Source organism: Pyrus communis, chromosome 16, assembly GCF_041283825.1.
Source record: "Pyrus communis isolate YQ-2024b chromosome 16, ASM4128382v1, whole genome shotgun sequence".
Lineage (NCBI taxonomy): Eukaryota > Viridiplantae > Streptophyta > Magnoliopsida > Rosales > Rosaceae > Pyrus > Pyrus communis.
In genome coordinates this window covers 28,252,525-28,274,871 of record NC_142580.1, presented here as the reverse complement: position 1 = coordinate 28,274,871, position 22,347 = coordinate 28,252,525, and the positions used below count along the sequence as shown (strand labels likewise).

Sequence of the window (22,347 nt, the reverse complement as noted above, 5' to 3'; positions counted from 1 at the left end):
GCGACCAGGATTAGGCTCTGATACCAAATTGTCACATCCCAGCCCGAGCGGGACCACTTCTCGGGCCCGACTCCACCGTAGCACGATATTGTCTGCTTTGGGCCCCCAGCACATCCTCACGGTTTTGTTTCTGGGAACTTACACAAGAACTTCCCAGTGGGTTACCCATCATGGGAATGCTCTCGCGTGCTACTCGCTTAACTTCGGAGTTCTGATGGAACCCGAAGCCAATGAGCTCCCAAAAGGCCTCGCGCTATGTAGGGATGGGAATATACATATAAGGATCACTCCCTTGGGCGATGTGGGATGTCACACCTCGTGCTAGGTAGAAATGGGAATATACATATAAGGCTTACAGGATCCACTCCCCTAGACGATGTGGGATGTTACATAGCCTTTACCAACTAACCATCATCAAACCCCCATCAAGACATCACCTTCAAACCAAACGCAAAACCATCAACTCCACCCTCAACTCAAGCCGCCAACATCGAGAAGTAGGTCATGGAGGTTGCTGAAATTGTATGAACTGACATGATGCGACCACCATCATTTTCACCGACATAAAGAAAAACTGAAGGCTTTATGGGTAGAGAATCGAGGGAATGAGGAAATCATATGAGCAGAAACAAGCACTTTGAAATCCTATCTGAATTTTTAACCATCTTTTTTGCTAGGCAATTACCTCCTAACGTAATTTCAATTTGGGTCCATGTTTGATTCAATTCACTACCCGTTTGATCATTGTTCTATATTATATAATCTATGTTTGAAATTTAGATTTTGAGACAACTAATCTTAACGTTGACCATGATATACCCAATTGGTAGGGTTTGAATATAATCTATGTTTGAAAACTTAACTGGGACTTAACGAATGTGATATTTTCAATATGTTAGGTACTTATTTAAAATGTTTAAAAAAAAAAAAGATCAACTTAAATTAAAAAATTAAAATTTTTTAGATACTTAATCCTTTTATTGTTTTTCTTCATTTTAATCGTTCTATTTTCCTGAACCAATTCAATTTCCTAGTGGGAACGGGCGAGACTCGGTAAATTAAATTTAATATATTTAAGGCAATTAAAGCGTTAATATTTTTTCGTTAATAATTAAAGCGTTACGGTTATAAACTACATATATTATCCTCCTCGAGGACCTTTTTCGGTTTCTTTTGTCCTTCCCATTCTCTCTCTCCTCTTCTCTTCTCTTTCCTTTCACTATTCCTCTTTCCCTCCATTGGCCGGGAAACTTCTTTCGTCGCCGGGTAACCGCTTTGTCTCCGGCGAATAGCATCCGTCCTCCGACGGATATCTGTTGTCTCCTCCTCTCTCCTTGACTTCCTTCGACCTTTTTTTGTATTATTTTCGTTGACTCGGTGGCTCGAAGGCTTCGGATCTCTGATTCCGGCCAGAGACGTTGCCGTTTCGGACGTTTGGCGGGAATGTGGATGGCCTGGTTCTCGCTGTAGGCTTGCTTTTGGTCTGCCGTGGCTGGGATCGTGATCTAGGGTTTCGGTTCTCTGATTCGGATTCGGTTTCTGCGGTTGTGTTGTTTTATCCTTTGTGTGTTGCTGTGAACAAAGACGCAGGCGTACAAAAAGAGACTACGGAATGAGATGGTGCGTTTTGCTGGTTTAATTTGTGATTTCAGATCTCGTACATTGCTCTCTTTATTCCGGAATCATTTACATTTGTGAAAATTGTTTTTTTTTTTCAGCCAAAAAAAAGAAGAAGAAAAATTTGTTTGGCATTTGTGGAATTCGTGATGGAATGAATTGCTGGAATGCATTTACGTGTTCATTTTTTGAGGAAATTTTCATTGTTTTTTGTATATAGAATTTTATAATATTTTCAGTTCTGCTGGTAATTATGCGTTATGTAAAAGTTGCTATTTCGAGAGTGTGTGTGTATATATATAATTATTTTAGATTTTTGTTAACTTTTTGAGGGGTTTGGGTAATGATGTTCATTAATTTGACTGCATGTTACTACTGAATAACTAATGAACGTGATTTTGTGTTGAACTTTTATTTGGCTGTCTGTTCAACATATTTTAGTTATCGACTTTTAGGAAAGAGTAGTGTTAAATAAAGTAGGTGTATCGGAGGTCACCACGGTGTTTGGGATGCACTTTTGTTTCTTTCCTGCTGATTTACTTGTCTTTGATCTGCTCACATGTCGAGTCCGTTTGACAAATTTGCACAAATGATACATGCCTGAACTGAATTTCATTTTGCATTTCACATTTCCTTTAATTATTCAAGTACATGACCCTAGCCCTTTGGTTAACAGGTGGAAGGAAGGGTTTGTTTGTCCAAAGAGGCCAAAACTGGATTAGAAATTCTGAAGCGTACAAGGCTTCAGCGAATGAGACCGCAAACTTCTACCGAGCCTGTAAATCTCATTAATACAATGGCTCGAAGTGGAGGCGATGCTTTAGAATCTTCTGTATCCTGTGGTCTTAGATTACAGGGAGGTGCCAACTCAGTTTCTCTCTTCACTGGTGCTTCACATGAAAAAGATGTTTTTCCAAAGCGTAGGGTGGATAAGTTCGAAACAAGTGACCTAGAGTGGACTGAGAAAATTCCCGAATGCCCTGTCTACTATCCAGCAATGGAGGAGTTTGAGGATCCTTTGGTTTATTTACAGAAGATAGCTCCAGAAGCTTCAAAATATGGTAAGGAGATTACAAATTTTCTTCACTCAGTTGTTGGTTGGGTTAGGAGAGCTATTACGTCACCCCCCTGGCAATACATCTAAAAACACTATCACTTGATTGTTTTCAGTTTGGAGATTTGGTTTCTTTGCCTCCTTTCAACGTCTGTGTTTTAGTGTTGAAATTTCCACAAGAACCAATTGTTCTGCCGTTTATACAAAGTATTTTATTTTCCAATATAATCGCTCTGTTTTTTTCCCCTGTTTCCGGCATTTGAATTAGAGCCTCCTTTTTTTGACATACATTGAAATTAAACAGATATGTGATATCATAAATGCTCTTGAAGTACAGACATACACATATTGAGTATATACATCAGGTCTCTTTGTCATTATATGATGCTGAATAAATGTATATTTCTCTTCCCTGTTTCATGTAAGATGGTATTTTCTGGCGAAATATCTTGATCATTTTTTTCCCACATAATGGAGTCCCTTCATAGACATCCGATAAATTTGGGGTGGCATATTGACCAACTCTTCCCATTCTAACCTGCAATGATATATTCAGGTATATGCAAGATTGTTTCTCCCTTGAGTACTTCTACTCCAGCTGGGGTTGTATTAATGAGGGAGAAAGCAGGATTCAAGTTCACAACTAGAGTACAACCTCTTCGTCTTGCAGAGTGGGACAATGATGACAAGGTCACCTTTTTCATGAGCGGAAGGTGAGAGCTTCTTCTAATTACAAATATAAAGTATTACTTCATCAAATCTTCAGGTTTTTGAGTGAGTTTAATGTTACAGAAATTATACATTCCGTGATTTCGAGAAAATGGCGAACAAGGTTTTTGCTCGTAGATATTATAGTACTGGTTCCCTTCCCGCCACGTACTTGGAAAAAGAATTTTGGCAAGAAATTTCTTGTGGAAAGACAGAAACTGTTGAGTATGCTTGTGATGTAGATGGTAGTGCCTTTTCATCTTCTCGCAGTGATCCTCTTGGAAATAGCAAGTGGAATTTAAAGGTGTTGATTCTGCCATTCTTTATCTCTGTTTAACTGTTCAGTAGGTGACTGATATATTTACGTAGGCAGTTGATGTTCACTTTCTAAAACTGGCACCTCAGTTATACAGGATACACGCGAAGGCACATGTTAGATTAGTACACCACGCACGGCCAAAACTAACCCTAACTGTAGAAAACCAAGAAGGAACAAGGATGTAGTGGAAAATTTTAAAGACCAGAGACTAAGAGTACTGTTGCAAAGATGCCATTAGGGATGTTATTTTATGAGAAAGAGGGTTTCACCTTGTTCAAATAGATGGGTTAGAGAAATTTGGTGCTAATAATGCTCTCTTGTTCTTTTTTTTTTTTTTTTTTGTTTGTACAGATTAATTAGCATGATCACAAGAAATTTATTTTATCTTGAATTACATGACTTGTGCTCTTCTTTTGTATTTCTCTGTTTTTGACCTCTTCTCTCTTACAGTTAAACCATATATACGACCTTTGATTTGTAATCGTTGGTTTGCATAAATTCTTAAGAATAATATTCTGTTTGGTTCACTGTATGTGGTGGCATGCACATCAACTGATACCCCCTTTGTCATTTCAGAATCTTTCAAGGTTACCCAAGTCCATTTTGCGTCTTCTAGAAATTGCAATTCCGGTACCAAAACTAGTTCAGTTCACCCGTTTGCATTATCTATAGGCTGTATCCCTCTGTTACTTATGTTGGTTTTATAATAGGGTGTAACGGATCCCATGCTATACATTGGAATGCTGTTTAGTATGTTTGCTTGGCATGTGGAGGATCATTATTTGTACAGGTATAAGCCACTGTATATATCACTATTTAATCCCAGTGAAGGCAACAGTGTCTGCCCTTTCTTATTCTGAGAGTTATTATCAATATTTTATTTTTATGTCACATGGCAGTATTAATTATCATCATTGCGGCGCATCCAAAACCTGGTATGGCATTCCAGGTAAAGCTGCTCTGCAATTTGAAAAGGTTGTTAGGGAGCATGTGTACACGCATGATATCAGATCAACTGATGGAGAAGATGGAGCAGTTGATGTCCTATTGGGGAAAACAACATTGTTTCCTCCAAATATTTTGTTGGAACATGATGTCCCTGTCTACAAGGCTGTGCAAAAGCCAGGAGAATTTGTTATTACTTTCCCCAGAGCATACCATGCTGGATTCAGTCATGGTAGGCTTTATATTTGACTTTTGCCCTTCATTTTACTTGCCCTATTTGTCCATGTTGTTTTGCTTGCTTCTCAGACATTAATTTAATGCCTTTTTCTAATGGAAGTATAGGTTTCAACTGTGGCGAGGCAGTCAACTTTGCAATTGGTGATTGGTTCCCTTTAGGTGCTATTGCTAGCCAACGTTACGCGCTGCTTAACAGGATGCCTCTGCTTCCTCATGAAGAACTTCTGTGTAAAGAAGCGATGCTTCTACACACAAGTTTAGAACTTGAAGATTCAGACTGTTCATCTGCTGATTTGGTCTCCCATAATAGAATTAAGTTGTCTTTTGTGAGATTGATGCGCTTTCAGCATTGTGCTCGTTGGTCTTTAATGAAGTCAGGGGCATGCACTGCTATTTTGCCAAACTCCTATGGAACTGTTCTATGCAGCCTATGCAAGCGCGATTGCTATGTAGCTTACATTAATTGCACTTGTTACATGCATCCTGTCTGCCTGCGCCATGGTATGTTTACTATTATGTGAATAATTTTGATGAACTCTAACTACAGACCTCAGACCTGTTATGATAATGATTGTACTCGATTGTACCGCACCTAGTTTAAAATATATACGGATAGTAAAACACCTCCATTGACTTAAAAATGTCTAGTGGTTACTTATTATGATCTTGTTTCCCATTGCAGATGTAAGGTCTCTTGACTTCTCATGTGGGAGCAATCCTACTCTCTTTTTAAGGGAGGAAATAACAGAACTGGAAGCTGCAGCCAGAAAATTTGAAAAGGACGATAGTATGCTGGAGGCGATAAGGGGGCTAGTGGAAAGTGGAGATGACTTGTATTCTTATCCATTAAATTTATCCCTGAGTGCTGAAGACAAAGGATACTCTCCCTATTGTGAGATAAAATTTGAGTTGAACCCTGAACTTACTGGTAGAACTTGGTATCGGTCACAAGAGCCAGAAACTGGTTCTCATGGCCAGCCCATGTTGAGATCTGATGCAGATTATTCAAGTCCGGCAGTGTCAGAAGGTTCCCTTTCATGTGCCGCATCAACTCTTTGTTCCCTTTTAGAGCCTCGGGAGAGCTTATCTGCACCCAATTATGTGAGACATTGTTCATTTCACTAAATGTGTCTGCCTTCTGTATTCTAATGCATAATGTTGATTCACTACTTTAGTTTGTTCTGCAGGGGGTGTAGGACAATTTTTCTTATTAAAATTTCAATGAATTGAAGCGTAATTATTGGATTAACTAAAGTGTAATGTTGCGTTCATATGTTTCCTGGCAGGTACAGGGAAATGCTAACTCTTACACAGGGACTCTAAGTTCTAAAAGGTGTTTTGAAGAGTTGGTGCGTGGTGCATATGAGTCTTCTCAATCCTCTCTATCTTATGATGAATACTCTAGTGTGCGTCCAGGGAATCTAAACGGATCAGAGGTTAGGCATGTTGTTGATCAAGGAAGTGACGATTCTGATTCAGAGATCTTTAGGGTTAAGCGCCGTTCATCATTGAAGGTGGTGGATAAAAGAAGTGTAAATGATGTCTTGTCATCAAATCATTCCGAAAACAAGGTATATACTGAAGCCCCCTGTACTTTAGTTTCTGATGCATGTGATTATTTATAATGATTTTGCTATATCTGTGTGTAGTTTTAATTGATAGATCATTTGTCCATCACTTAATTTAGAAATTGAAGATTTTATCTGTAGTGTGTGTGTGTGTATATATATATATTTTTTTTTTGGATTTCTTTATATTTTCCATTATTTATCAGTGAAATGCTTATAAATTTAATAAAATATTGCACTTGTCAATTGGAGAGATGTTGAAATTGGAAGTGAAAATGTTATTCATCAAATACCTGTAATGGACCCAGAAGGGGGAAATCCACCTGTGCATGGGTTCTGATGAGCATCCATTTAATTATTTCTTTGAAGTAATGGAATTTGAAAAATCTGGGCATCCCCGTCTTGTTGCATTTATCACTTTTATTTATATTTATTAATGTCCAGATACAGGCTTTAAATCATTTAGTTGGTTATTTTTTTTATTCTGCTTGTATATATTTTGCTGCTGTCTGAGTTGTATTTGCAAAAAACAGGGTTTTAAACGATTGAGGAAACTGCAACCTGACAGAAGATGCGGGCGATCGTTGGTGCCATTAGATTATTGCAGCCCTGGTGAACCAAATGCTAAATTTATTGCAACTAGTAATTACAAAGGAGTTCCAGAGAGTGCTTCTTTGGAGGGCAGGTTCTCCACAGGAAGTAGCGCTCCTACAGGAAGTAACGTTCCCATCTCTATCAAGCTTAAGAAGTTGGCCAATGAAGATTCAGCTAGACAACAGTGAGAACACCACAGAAAGGATGGATACGAGGTTGAACTGGGAACGAGCTGAAGGCAACCAACCCCAGTGGAGATTGGGGCAAAGCGCCTTAAAGTCAAAGCCCCATCGTTCCTAGGGTCAGAGAGCAGCAGGTTAAATTAAAGATATTTAGATCACACTAGGAAGTGCCGACTATCTGGTTGGCCAGCCCTGTAGAGAGAGCAGCAGCGGCATCATGGAACGTGACCTCGCTAACTTGAATTTCTCTAACTGGGTTCTAACAACACAGGTAAAGCTAAAGAAGATTGATTTGTGGGAGCAGTGATGAAAAGATTAACCTAGGATAAAGATTTACATTTTTTGTGCAGGCCCTCAAATTGGGGCAGTCTGCATTGTTGGTGATTCTTGAGGTTCTCGGGCCGGGGTATTTTTACCATCTTTGGCAGGAGAACCTTTCTTCCTGCAAACTAGTAGAGATTGGGTTATTTGTGAATTTCCATGTAAATTTATTTGTTTTTTTTTTTACTTTCTTTCTTACAATTGTTAATCCAGTAAGTAGCTAGTTGGTAATTCTTGAACATGTTAGTTGGTTTGCTGCTTCCTTTTTACAGGTTCTTTATTCTTATTTGTTGCAATGGGTCCTTGTAAACCTTTGAGTACATGAATAAAATGCAGAGAAATGCGTTGTCATTTTATTTGGCTTCTTGTCTAATCTGCTGCCCATTGATATGGGACGATGTGATATTATTTTATAGTTCAAACATTGTAATCGGATTTCTTTTTCATCATCCAAAGATCTAATTTGGAAAAAGAGCATTCGATTTGGAGCTCGTTAAGTCATTTATATGAATTAAACAAATTGATGGTTCACCATAAGTATGTTACTTGTATCATATATGTTGATTTGTTCATCATACATATGAATGATTACCCGATTCCAAAATTAAATAGATCTTTTTATATGTAGTCTTGATATGATGGAAAAGAGAAAGAACAATTCCGGTCATGATATTTGCATGGTGAAGTGATGCTTTTTTTAATACATGTGATATTATCTATATTAAGATCATTTCCAACCTTTGGGTTAAAACCTAAAATTTTTAGCTCAAAAAATTTAGGTTTTAACTCAAAAGTAGTTTTTCTCCTCCAACCCTTCTGGGTTAAATATTTAGCCCGAGATTATTAAAGAATGAATTTAGGATAATTTCTTTCTTAAAGTAACTTTTAAAAATAAATAAATAAATAAATTGTGTAGACTATCCTATTTTAATTTTATGAACATTTTAACCTAAAAATATTTAGATTCCCATAAATATTGAAAAAACTAAATCAACACCATGAAACTCGTGGAACACTACAAAAGAATATGAAACACATAAAATAATTTTTTTAATTGCTTTAGCTGTTGGATTTAAATTTGGACCGTTAAAAAATTTGGATCGAAGGTGACGTAACCAAAGTGTAAATGATGTAAAAAAAAGTGGATAAATTAAAACCAAACTAGAACTTATTTAAACTACTAAAGTGAGTGCGCAGTAGTGGGTAGAACCCATAGAATACAAATGTCCAGAGCATAGATGACAAATAGTGCAGTCGAAACTAGAAAAGTACTTAGTACACAACTAGAAACAGTTCCCACATTAAATAGAGATATGTCATAATCGTCGGGTGATCCTCGTGTGCCATAGAGTAGGTCGGCTATCTAGGACCTGGAGGGGCGAAAAAAAAATCGGTGAGTGGGCACAAAAATAAAAATTTATAAAATCCTTTTATTTTTTGAACATACTAACCCCTTGCTGTAAAACATGTATAGTTTCCAGAAAACATACTACGTATAGGTATGTAATCAAATGTGAAATCAACAGTAAATCAGGTAGTATGCCACATCACAATATCTCAACAACAATATAAATAAAATCAGGTGTTCAATTAATCTATACTAGCACGCAAGTTGGAGTCGCCTAGTGCGACCTGTACGACTGGCCCTAATGCTCATCAATATATGCTAGCACACGAGTCGGAGTCACCTAATGCGACCTGTACGATAGGACTGGGTGTAATAATATACGCTCTAGTGCTACGATCACGTGAAGACTAGCGATAATCGGGGTCACCTACGAGTCGAAGTCACCTGATGCGACCTATACGACATGATTGGCACCTACTTGGATCCAAGACGAGCGTGCGGTGCGAGAGGTGAACATACACGTGAAGGACTGGCCTTGGCTCGAGGCGATCACTAACACCGGGGTGCAACGATGATGAGCGAACTACATGAATATATGCATGCCATAATGATTCAATAATTCCAATCAACAATATAAACTTACCTGAACTTACTTGCGCATCCTGTAGGATTATTTAGCATTTAACCACAATACAACATTAATAAGCAAGTAATATGTATATGGATATGCCATGACAATAAATAACTCTCAACCACATAACAACATTATAAAATTTCATAAATCATGGCATAATATGCATAAATCAATTTAAAAGCATTTGCGGAAACTACAAAGTTTATAAATATATACACGAAAAAAAAATGCCTACTCATTGACATGTTGATGGATCGTAGCCCTCTAGCCTCACTTGTCCTCATACGTCCTCAGGATAAGTCTCCCCTATATGCGAAACAACTAATAATAATTACTTAATTAACAAATATATGAAAAAGTTAGAAAAAAAAACTCCCTATAGCTTGCTCAAATGGAAGGTTTGAATATACAAAAATGTTCTACTCGAAGTCACGAACCCGTACATGTCAATCACTCGCCGGCCGGAGGTTGGACGTGCCCTCACGCCCCCCTAACCCAGGGCCACATGTGCGGCCATGTGCCTGGCATAAATTGATAGAAGACAGGGAATATTCCATCAAAGTTGACGGAATATTCCGTTAAATAGTAACAGAACCTAACGCTTATACCTGATGCCGTTAGAATATTCCGTTAACTTTGATGGAATATTCTTCATCTTCTCAGGTGATCCTCGCCGTCTGGTGCTGTTTGATTTCGCCAGATTCTGGAAAAAGTGGCCGGTTTCTGGAAAATTTCCAAACTCATATAATTTCTTCATTTCTCAACCATTTTTGACCAACTTTATATGGAAATGAAGCTCTTGAGAAGAACAAGATTATACCTTTCAAAAGCTCAAAAAATGGATGGAAAATGGCATGAAAAAGCCTCGCAAGTCTTGGCCTAAAACTCGACTCCTTGAAACCGTGCTTCTCAACATTGTCTTCACTCCAAACTTAGCCTAGGGACTCCAGAGAGTTGTGCGGATACTCTCACAACCTTCAAAACGTCATAACTCGGTCGGGATCACGTTCGAGCAAACTCATCCGAGTCGGAGCTTCCGAGTTGGTGAGTCAAAACTCAACCACTTCAAGATCGGTTTGTACGATTAGGTTCGTGAGGACGAGAGGATCACAACGGTGATATTCTTAAGTTCGATCTGTGAGTGTTTGATGAAGGTCCTTGCAGTTGTAGAGAAGAGGGAGGTATGGGTGAGAGAGAGGAAGAAGATGAGAGAGAGACTAATAGCTTTTTTGATTGGTGGAAAAATGAGAGAAGTTGTTTGGTTGGGTGAGAGAATTAAGGTGTGAAAATTGATTGGTGAGGGAGATGGGTACACGAGACCGGTTTTAAAAAGGAAAGTGATAAGGTTTTTTAGATTTTGGCACAATAAATCGGACACATAAATCAGCCTCCTTATCAATAATAGTGTTTCCAACACTGATAAATTAACACACGCGTGTACCAGTCTATCCGTTGTTAACGTACTTTAACGTAACGTAACTTTTTCGTCACAAATTTGATTCGGGTCTAGCTCACGCTCAGGTGTTCGTAATAACGAGTACTATTTAATTACGATAGCGAGAAAAATAATTTAAAGCTGCATAATCTCGTCTACGTCACTTTGCCAACAAGGGTATAGATGTCAATTTACACACTCAAAATTACATAGAAAATTAGGGTCAGGTTGTCACAACCTACCCCCTTAAGAAAATTTCATCCTCAAAATTTCAATACTACTAGAAATCAATCAAAGAACAAATGTGGGTACAATTTTCGCATGCGTTCCTCTGTCTCCCAAGTAGATTCCTCAACTGAGTGGTTCCTCCACAAGACATTCACCGTACGAATGGCCTTGATTACGAGAACTTTGTCTTTCTAGTCAAGAATTGTCACTAGAACCTTGTCATACGTCAAATCTAGATTAATCTCTAACGGCTGAGGAGGAACGGATCATAGATGTATCTTCGTAGCATCGACACATGGAAAACATTATGCACCCTTGACAACTCTGGAGGTAGATCAAGTTGGTAAACAACTTCACCAACTCGCTCGATAATCTGGTATGACCTGATGTAATGAGAGCTTAGCTTCCCTTTCTTCCCGAATCGTACAACGTCTTTCCACGATGACAACTTTAAGAATACCTAGTCTCCAACCTTGTATACCCTGTCGGTCAAATGTCCATTGGTTATACTCTTTTACCGATCCTGTGCTGCTTTCAAGTTAGCCTTTATCCCTTGAATATTCCATGTCGTTTCATCCACGATCTCAGGGCCCACCAAAACTCTTTCGTCCACTTCAGACTAACACCTCAAATGGTAACATACCAATGTTGGAATGGAAGCTGTTATTGTAGGCGAATTCTATCAATAGCAAGCGCTTATGCCATGCGTCTCCGAATTGCAGGACCTAAGATCTCATCATATCTTCCAGTGTCTGGATAGTTCTCTCTAACTGCCCATCGGTCTGTGGGTGATAGGCAGTGCTGTAAAGTAATCTTGATCCTAGAGTTTTTTGGAAAGCCACTTAGAACTTCGAAGTAAATCTAGGGTCCCGGTCATAAATGATAATAACTAGAACACTATAATACTTGATGATTTTAGAGATGAAAAGTTTAGCCAACCGACTCAACGAGTAGTTCTCACGAACAGGTAGGAAGTGTGCTGACTTGGTAAGCCGATCTACAATCACCTAGATACCGTCATAGCCATTTTGCATATGAGGCAGCTTGTACACGAAATCCATTGTGATATGTTCCCATTTCCACTAGGGTACGGGAAGTGACTGTAGTAACCTAAATGGTTTCTTTCTTTTCGCCTTAACCTGCTGACAAACTGAACAATGACTCATATACTTTGCAATTTCTCTTTTCATTCCAAGCCAATAGTAAAAAGGTTTGATGGTATGATACATCTTGGTACTCCCGAGATGCATTGCATAAGCTGAAATATGCGCTTCATTGAGAATTTCTTTCTTCATTTCTTCTACATTCGGCACATACATCTGACCGCCTTGCATCAGCATACCATCCTGCATTCGAATCCTGAGATCTCCCTTTTTACCATCCAACACTGCCTGTCTTAACGCCTAGGATTCTGGATCATTCATCTGGGCCTCGAGAACACGATCCAACAAAACTGGTATGACCTGAAAGTTGGCAAGTAAAGCTCTATGTTGATCCAATTTTAAAGCCGCTTTAGTAGATCTTAGGTCAGTCAGAAGAGGAACACAACATGCATAAAGAGCATTAAGTAGGCCGTGAGATTTCCTACTGAGAGCATCAGCTACATTATTCGCACAACCATGGTGATACTCGATAGTGCAGTCATAATCACTGATCAACTCCATCCACCTATGTTGCCAAAGATTAAGTTCTTTCTGAGTGAGGATGTACTTGAGGCTTTTATGGTCAGTGAAAACTCGACACGTTTCCCCATAAAGATAGCGCCGCCAAATTTTCAAAGCGAAAATGATAGCTGCCAACTCGAGATCATGAGTATGATAATTCATCTCATGGGGCTTTAACTATCATGAAGCAAGCACAATCACCTTTCCATGCTGCATCAGCACGTAACCCAGACCATTCAAAGAGGCATCCTCGTAGAGCTCGAAATTCCCACTATTATTAAGAAGTGCCAAGACAAGCGCATGAGTTAAACAGTACTTCAACTGTTGGAAACTTCGTTCACAATTATCATTCCACTCAAAATTAACTTCTTTCCTGGTCAACCTCGTCGGAAGCAGGGCTATGGTTGAGTAGTATTTCTTAAAGCGTTGATAGTAACCTGCAAGACCAAGAAAACTTCGTACTTCAGTGATCGTTTAAGGTTGCTCCCAATTTTCCACTGCTACTACTTTCTAGGGATCCACGAGAACACCTTGAGCTGATATCACGTGTCCTAAGAATGACACTTGATCCAGCCAGAACTGGCACTTACTGAATTTAGCGTACATCTTATTTTCCTTTAGCTTCTTCAAAACCAAACGTAAATGTCTAGCATGGTCAACCTCGCTCTTAGAATATACTAGAATGTCGTCGATGAAGATGATTATGAACCTGTCAAGGTACGGACGGAATGCCAGATTCATCAGGTCCATAAAAGCTACAGGAGCATTAGTTAACCCGAATGGCATCATAAGAAACTCATAATGACCATATGGAGTTCGGAAAGCTATTTTCGAAACATCATCACTTCTGATCTTCAATTGATAATAACCAGACCTTAGATTGATTTTTGAGAAAACGCAAGCACTACAAAGCTGATGAAAAAAAAATCATCGATACAAGGCAACGGATAACAGTTTTTAATCGTTACCCGATTCAACTGTCTGTAATCAATACATAGCCTCAAAGTTCCATCTTTCTTCCTCATAAACAAGATACGAGTTCCCCAAAGAGATGTGCTCGGCTGAATAAACACTTTTTCAACAGGTTCTTGCAACTGAGTTTTTAATTCCTTTAACTCCGCATGAGCCATACAATAAGGAGTTAGAGAAATAGGATCGGTACCTAGAATTAGGTCGATGGTGAACTCCATTTCACGATCCAGTGGTAGGCCAGGTGAATCGTCGGGAAAAATGTCAGGAAAGTGTCTAACTACTTGAACGTCTTCCACATGAGCAGAACTCTCTTCAGTCGCCACTAAATGAGCTAAGTAGTCTTGACAACCCTTCCTCAACAACCGTTTTGCCCTCATGGTAGAGATAACTCCATGTTTCAGACTGTTATGTTCACCAACAAACGTGACAATAGACATGCCCGGTCGGTGAAAAGTAACAATCTTCTGATAATAGTCCAACTTAGCATAATTGTAATGTAACCAATCTGTACCCAAGATAACGTCAAAGTCAACGATATCTAAAGGAATAAGATTGGCTGGCATTATGACATCCTCGGTAACAACTGGACATCCTTGATACTCCCAACTAACATAACAAACTTCACCCCTAGGCATTGAGAACTCCAACTCATAACCGAGGGGAGTGGGGTGAGGTTGAGTATTTTGAGCAAATGTATGGGAAATAACTAAATGTGTAGCACTTGAATCAATTAACATTCTAGCAAAATGGCCAAGAACATTCAACGTACCTATATTCAAGTCGGGGTTACTCTGCGCATCCTACAAGGTGATATGATTGACTTGACCCTGTGCCTACTGTCGGCCTCCTTGACCTTTGGTTCCCTAGTTCTGATTTCCTTGTCCTTGGTTACCTCGACCTTGATTTGTCGAATTAGGCTGTCTGGCCGATGCGCCGCTGCTAAAAGCTACCTCAAGGTTCTAGGGTTGTCCCCCAGCATACCACTACGATCCGCCACCCTGATATGGAATATGCAGTGTATAACCCCTTGGTATTGTGGATAACTGCCCTAGTAATAAGGATCAGGTGGGTACTGATATGCTCCTCATGGATACTGAGCTATGTCACCTTGATAATGAAAAACACCCATATAACCTGTCGGTGTGTAGGCACCAGGTCCTTAAATCTGCTGAAGAGGGACTGCAGGTGGTAGAGTAGGAGGCTGATTTTGCTAACTCTGTGTACATTGATTAGCTTTGTGTCCCATTTGACCGCAAGTATAGCATTCATTACTTCCCCTTTTGCAATCTGTTATTATTCCTCTGAGCATTATTATTATTATTATCCTCTTCCTCATCATCATCATCGGGAGCATTCTCGAAATCTTCAACCTGAAGCAGAACCTCAAAGAATTCTTGGTAGGTAGAGCAAGGAGTAGAGGTCGCCAAAGAACGCAATCGCTTGTGAGACCCATTCTTAAAGTAACGGAGCATCTCCCTAGGATTCCTAGTGATCTCAGGACAATAGTGGGATAAGTCAGTGAACTTTCAGTGGTACTCTGTTACTAACATCTTCCCTTGTTTTAGGTCTGTGAATTCCTCTTTGTTTCGATCCTTGTACTTCAGAGGTGTGAACCTAGCCTCAAATAGGCGTTTGAAGACATCTCAATCCATGGCCTCTTGAGTAGACAACGGGCATGACTCCTGAGCCCACCATGATGCTGCTCACAAACAAAAGAACCAAGTTGTTGTCTCGACCTATCTCTTTGCTGGGAGGTTCCCCTGTTGCTGCACTTGGAAAGTCTTCTCAACATGATTAATCCAAATCTCGGATTTCTCAGGTCCCTCATTGCCAAAGAAATTATTTATCTGAAGATGGGATACTGTCTTCAAGGTAGTCCATTGGGGAGGAAGAAGTGTGGATTGAATAGCACTAGCAATAGCCTCACCAAGTTGCCCAAAATTGGGGAAATTAGTCTCAGACGGGACACGTGGCTCTCTACGAGGTGGCATGACATAAGAGATAAAAAATTATTAGGATATTGTTGATCCTAAAAATTACAAAACCTACGTGGCGCGCAGGCCGAGTAACTAATAAGCTAACTACGTCCTTCGGTCGAATGCGGGGCGTGCCAACTCGTCGGCCGAGCCTGGCCGAGGAGTAAAATCTGTTGATGTAGCTTTGAGCGCGTTGCTGACTTCTTTAACTTGCGATTGCGACCGAGGAAGGAACACTCTCGGTCTCTGGGTTCTACAGCCTGAAGACAAGGCTGCTACTTCTGCGGAGTTCACAAATCGTCCGAGCCCGATTCGGTCACTGTGATTATATTCGTGAGAGTATAAGCACGTCGAATCGAGACCAAGGTGTATGGGCACAGGTACTCGAACGTGATATATGTCTTGATGGTAAACGTAGTTCGACCGTCGGAATGCCGAACCCTGAAACTCACCTGTGAGTATCCAATCATAAAACCACTCGGCAACCAGTACGCCGAGCAATGTAATTCGTAACACCTGACTATGCCGAGAAAGCTTAGTAAGGTGACCTCTGCCAACAAAGGTTCGAAAACCTTCCTCGACCGAGACTTGGATAGATAATCGGTCGGCCTCGACGCAGTGCTGTTTATCCAAACTGAAGATGCTTCTTGGTCGGCTGATTCTGCGGCAGCAGTGCTGTTTATCCAAACTGAAGGTGCTCGCCGGTTGCTTCCACAGTGCTGTTTATCCAAACTGAAGGTGTGTCGGCAGGAAAAAGAAAAGGAAAAATCTCAAGGTGATTGAGAGGTTTTGCGCAGGGCAATTGTATGCTGAGTTGAAGGTCCCTCTCCGTTTGCATGATTTCTTGTATTTATAGTGCCCCATTCCTTGAATCCGACTCCGATTTGGATTGGGAGTCCTTGTCCCACTTCGCCTCTTCCTCGAACAAACCTACTCCCACTGGGATTCTGAATTTTCCTTCTTTTCGGGACTTCATTCCTTGCTGGTCGAGAATCCTAGTTGTACCAGGACTTCCTCGACCTTTCTATTTATCTGGACTTTTTAGGATTTGGCTGACCCTGCCAGCTGGCCCGGGCCTTATTATTCGGCCCATATTATTTGTCATCACCTTGGGCCGAGCGCATCCTGCTGCTCGGCCCAGCAATAATATTTTAGGCCCAAACATTGCCCCCTCGCTTCTGAGGTCGCCGACCGTTAACTCTTGGTCGGGCCTCGACCTTGAAGAAGCGAAAACGTTTATTGCTTTTTGGATTTTACTTCCTTAATGACCGTTATTCCTGCGCATTTATGAGACATGATTGCACTTTCCTCGTTGCCCCCAACGCGTGGCCACGTGTCGATTCTCCGCTGCTCTTAAAACTTTCAATCGTGAGCCTCGAAACCGTGCCCTAACTGGAACGTCTTATCCTCATTAATGCTTTGAAACTGGCGCCGCACGCGATCGTGCGTCCTGGATTTTCGACTCCTCGATCCCCTCTTCGCAGGTTCCCAACATATCCGAAATGATTGGAATCTTTCCGGGTTAAGTTTCCCCCAAAATTAAACCAGTGCTTTTTTAATTCCAGCGCCTTCCGAATTTCAGACGTTTGATATTCATTCTGAAAAGCCTATAAATACCCACTTTTCCACCATTCGCATCTTACTCTTTCAGAAACTCCAAAATCCCAATTCTCTCAGACCTGTTCAAGCCAAAACCCTTCCCGTTCTTCCTTCTGCGATTTCTTCACCAGTTTTCCAAACTATCTCCTATCACCTTTCCAAATGGCCTCCTTTATCTCGAAGCTCTCTGACGAGATCAACAAATGCAAAGATTTCATTGATCGGAATGCGATCAAAACACTACGCTTTGAGAATGACATGGCTACCTCTCATCAGATTCTGGGCCCCCTCTTCAGGGATGCAGTGCCGTCGTGTATCACCAATCTTCTCAAAGAGCAATGCCTAACACCCCTGCTCCAGGGGTTCGACTGGTCCAAATGGTGCTTGGCTCGGCCTCAAGGAGCTTGGCCCTCGACCACTACAGCCTGGGCTGCCTGGGTGGATCGAATGAGATCAGCCTTCGGTGAGGAATGGAAAGCCCTCGGCATCTATGATGCCATCCTGTTATCGACCATAGAGATTACCATGGATAAGGAGCTGCTTATGGAGGCCTTGACTCTATGGTGCTCGGCCACCAACACCATGGTCCTTCCATTCGGACCCCTCGGCCCTACTATCCTTGACATCTCGGCTATTCTTGGGACTCCACCATCCGGCCTCCCAATTGACGCTGCTCTTTCTGGATGTCCCTCCCTTCTTGACCTGAAGGCACTTTTCGACGAGCGGGCCGTCGAAACGCTCAGCCGAGGAGATCGAGAGCCTTCCAGAGAAGAAGTTCAGAAGCTTCATAAGAACTTCTTCAACTACAACACTCTGATTCTCCACTTTGCCGGCCGAGGCGAGGAGAGTCTCAAGAAGGGAGAACACGAGGCCTTCCTTTTCTATTGGTACAACAAATTTGTGCTTGGTCGAGAATATGCCGGTGGCCCAGGCCCTGGCTAGTGGTCATTCTCTGGCACTCAGCTCGGCTATTCTTGCCAACCTCTTTCGTTGCTTGGCCGAGACGACCATCAACAAGATTGACCCGCACCAGAATGGGCCCCTCTGGGTTTTCCAACTCTGGCTGCAGGTCTATTTCTCCACCCTTCGGCCTGAGGTCCCCGCCTTTCGGCGCTCGGCCGCCCTCGGCCCCCAACTTGCCTCTCGACCGGCTCCTCCTCACCGGGCTGACGAGGTCCTCAAGCACTTTTTCGGCCTTGACGTCCTTTCGGACGACGAGTTCCTGGTGTGCCGGCGCCAGGAGTATCCTGCTTCAATCGGGCTCCCGACGGCAACTTGGGCCGCGGCCGAGGACGCAGGCCTTCGTCAGTCCTGGGGGTCAATCGTACTGGCTCGCGACCTTCCCCTTGGTTGCGATGCCCGCCGAGCCGGTTGGGAGGTCTACCAGCCTCACTTTGTCGCCCGACAGCTCGGCTACCTCCAGGGTTGCCCCGTACCCCTGATCGTCTCTCGTTCCCTCCTGAGCCGGGGACGTCTTTCTGGTTCTTCCGAGAGGGAGTGCCGGTCGATGGAGCAAGAGTTTCAGGATCGGTGCAAGAAGTTCCGTCTTCGGCCAACCGTTCCGGAATCCTTGGGCACCGACACATTTGGGGACTGGTGGGACGAGTACACTGGCGACTTCTTCGGTGCCTCGGCCGAAGACGTGGTGAGTAAAGTGTTTGGTGACCGGCCCAGACCAGCGCCCTCGACTCAAACTAAGGAGTCGGTCCAAGGTATATTGTTGACTAATTACTTTGCTACCCCAGAAACAGAGAAACTCACTTGTACTTGTTACTAATTGCTTTGCTATTTCAGGGGGTCGCGGGTCGAAAACGGTCGAGGTGGTCGCCGCGGTGGCAAGGGCAAAGAAGCTTGTGCCCAAGAAGAGGACCCTTGTCACCGAGCGGACGGTCCCTTACAAACGCCCCCACCGAGAGGCCGGGCCGGCGGAGGAGGCCCATCGCCCTTCTAAACGCGTCAAGAAATTTACGAATAAGGGCGACCGGGAAATTCATGTCGTCCCCAGTGACACTACTGGGACGCCTACTCCCGCCGGCTCTCCTTCTGTGCCGGCTGCCCCAGCCGATCCAATCGTTGCACCTGCTGCAGCTTCGGAGCCGGTCGTGGCGCCTGAAACGGGGAAGTCGGCTGCGCCTGCCGAAGCTCCCTCGACTCCAACGGTCGTTTTGGAGGTATAATTCTGCTCCTACTCTTGGTTGGTTAGGTTTCCGGTCGTAATGCTAAATGATCTCTTTTGTTCAGGATGTCGAGAGCGAGAGTGATGAAGTTCCGTTGGAACGCCGTCGTCGACCAGTCAACTCTTCTCCCGTCCATCCTCCTTCGGTCGTCGAGGCGACCGCTCGACCACGTCCTACTGCGGCGGATCGTGGCAAGAGACCTGTTGCCGATCCTGAGGCCACGGCTGAAACGCCGATCCACCCGCAGGACGAAGACCCTCCCATTCCTCCGCAGGAAGTCTCTTGGGCCTTTGTAAGTCTTGCTTTTTTTTTTTTTTTTTTTTTAAACTATTAAATGTCAGGTGCCCGAACACTCATTTCACCGGCAATTTTATGCGCCGAGGGGCGTTGTTTACATTTCTTGGCCGCCATCGTGGCCTTCAAATGTAGATGACCTCCACCGGCCGCGTGAATTGCGTAGCGGTCTAAGGCACTGGGCTCGGCCATTAAGTTCCCTGGGTTCGAGCAATGACCCAGAGGGCATGGCCGAAGTCTCTTCTCGGCAGGTCTAAAACACTTCCCTTTTTTATGCATTATATCACATTTTTCTTTCCTTCACTAAGTTCTCTTTTTATGTGCAGCCGTCGTGGGAAGTGGAGCTTGACGCTCTTCTTCAGAGCACGACCGGTGAGGCCGGCTCCTCTGCAGCTCCGGCCGAATCGGCGGGAGCCACGCCCGCCGAAGTCTTCGTGAAGCTGCACGAAGTCTTGTCTCTGACTGCCTCCCAAGCTCTCCGGTGCAGGGGCCTTGACTCTGTTGGAGAATGTCTTAATGACCTCGCCAGTGGTGGTCACCTGAGCCCGGAGGGCATCTCTTTCCTAACCGACCTCCTGGAGCGGACTCGGCAACACTTTCTTATCTTCGAGCGTGCCCTACAGGCCGAGGACGATTTGAAGGTGGCCAAGGTCGCGCATGAGGCTGGCCAAGTAGAGATGGAGGCTTTCAAGGCAAAGAAAGCAAAGCTGACCGAGTTTGATCGCCAGATCTCTGACCTCCAGCGTCAGATTTCTGACCTTCGACGCCAAAGGTCGGCTGCTGCTTCCGAGCTTGAGAAGGATTTTGAGGCTAACAAGGCTCGGCTGACGGCCTTCGCTGCCGGCGCACGGCGTATCCAGCAACTGCAGTGCAACAAGAAGACGCGGCAGGCTGAGATAATTTTGAGCGAGGCGAAGTGGCTGGAGCTGAAAGCTGCCCTTGAGACTTTCCTCCCCTCGACCCCCTAGGAGTTTAAATCATTGTATTTGTTCTCTTGTAATGATTTTTTTTGTTATCAATACAATGGTTATTTTGCCATCAATACAATGGTCGTTTTGCTGTCAGTATAATGGTCTTACTCTTGCATTTCCCATGTAATTGGGTAGTACTTCTTTAAAAACTTTCCATTAATCGGCAATTTGTGAACTGAACCCGTCCGATCTCGTAAATGATATGCCCCCTTGCCGAGGACTTTGTGAACGATGAATGGCCCTTCCCAATTTGGCGACCACTTACCAAACCTGGGGTCTTTGATTCCAATAGGCAACACAGTTTGCCAAACCAATTCTCCTTCGCCGAACGTTTTTTGTCTTACACGCTGGTTATATGCTCGTTCGGCAATTTTCTTTTGCGCAATCAACAAGTTACCTGCGTCGATTCGACTTTCTTCTAAGTCTTCCAACTCTTGTCGCATCGCTTGACTGTATTCAATACTGCACAAATCATTCTGCTCGATTACTCGCAACGAGCTTATACTCAACTCGACCGGTAACATAGCATCGTGTCCATAAGTTAACGCATAAGGAGTGGTTCCAGTGGCTGACCGGGGTGAAGTTCGGTATGCCCATAATGCTTCATATAACTTTAAATGCCACAAACCAGGTTTCTCTTTTACCATTTTTTCAAGGATGCCGATCAACACTTTGTTGCTTGCCTCGGCCTATCCGTTTGCCTGTGGGTAGTACGGCGTAGATTGCTCGAGTCGGATATTCAAACTTGCCGCGTATTCCCTAAATCTATCGGCCGTGAATATAGTGCCATTATCAGTTATGATTGTTTCTGGCACGCCGAATCTGGTCACAATATTCTCCTCTACGAAGTTGCATACCTCTTTAGCAGTTAATTCGGCGTATGACCTTGCCTCGACCCACTTAGTGAAATAGTCGGTTGCTACAATTATCCATGCGTGCTTCGCTGCCCCTGATGACGGCGTGATTTTGCCAATTACATCCATTGCCCAACCCCTGAACGGCCATGGTTTAGTAACCGAGTGTAGCAATACGGCCGGGGCTCTTTGCACGGGTCCATGAATTTGGCATGATACGCATCTCCGTGCATATTCGATGCAATCCTTTAATATATTGGGCCAAAAATAACCGTGTCGTCGGAGCAACCAGCGCATCTTTCGTCCAGATTGGTGTGCTCCGCAAATTCCTTCATGTACCTCGGCCATTACTTGGGCAGCCTCGTGTGGGCCGAGGCACAATAGTAGTAAACCATCATCGCCCTTGCGATATAATTCATTTTGATACGACACATAATTCGTGGCGAGCACCTTCGTTCTTCGGTCGTGTTTCCCATTGGGGTTATCGAGGTACCGTAACATCGTCTTTCTCCAATCATCTGGTTCTACTTCGACGGCACATACTTCCATGGGATCTCCTCGTTCTAGTAGGGATGGGAGCGACATTACCCTTGTACGTATTACGTGTGCGCGTTGGAGAGTTTGCTGATTGATCAAGGCGGGGTACGATC

At 42.9% G+C, this 22,347-nt stretch overlaps 2 protein-coding genes across 5 annotated transcripts in view; both read left to right on the top strand.

Moving 5' to 3' along the window:
- The window catches only part of LOC148690242 (uncharacterized), an 87,476-nt gene extending 65,506 nt beyond the window's left edge, over window positions 1-21,970 (top strand). The window contains exons 2-3 of the mRNA XM_088688132.1: window positions 19,756-19,870; window positions 20,199-21,970. Of these exons, the coding sequence (XP_088544258.1) occupies window positions 19,756-19,870; window positions 20,199-20,840 (757 nt within the window). The 3' untranslated portion in view covers window positions 20,841-21,970. The remainder of the gene's footprint in view (window positions 1-19,755; window positions 19,871-20,198) is intronic.
- On the top strand, window positions 1,122-7,901 carry LOC137731500 (lysine-specific demethylase JMJ13). Of its 4 annotated transcripts, XR_015957894.1 has the most exons (12): window positions 1,155-1,620; window positions 2,294-2,678; window positions 3,228-3,384; window positions 3,464-3,683; window positions 4,275-4,328; window positions 4,409-4,488; window positions 4,598-4,875; window positions 4,986-5,381; window positions 5,563-5,981; window positions 6,167-6,451; window positions 6,982-7,495; window positions 7,575-7,901. XR_015957894.1 is itself a non-coding variant. In XM_068470619.2 (11 exons), the coding sequence occupies exons 1-11, from the start codon at window positions 1,618-1,620 to the stop codon at window positions 7,228-7,230; spliced, it is 2,526 nt and encodes an 841-aa protein (XP_068326720.1). In that variant the 5' UTR covers window positions 1,122-1,617; the 3' UTR covers window positions 7,231-7,901. The 4 variants fall into 4 exon arrangements, 2 of the variants coding, with proteins under 2 accessions (XP_068326720.1, XP_088544116.1); XM_068470619.2 differs by having other exon boundaries at window positions 1,122-1,620; window positions 6,982-7,901; XR_015957895.1 differs by lacking the exon at window positions 4,275-4,328.
- Window positions 21,971-22,347: the final 377 nt, after the last annotated feature.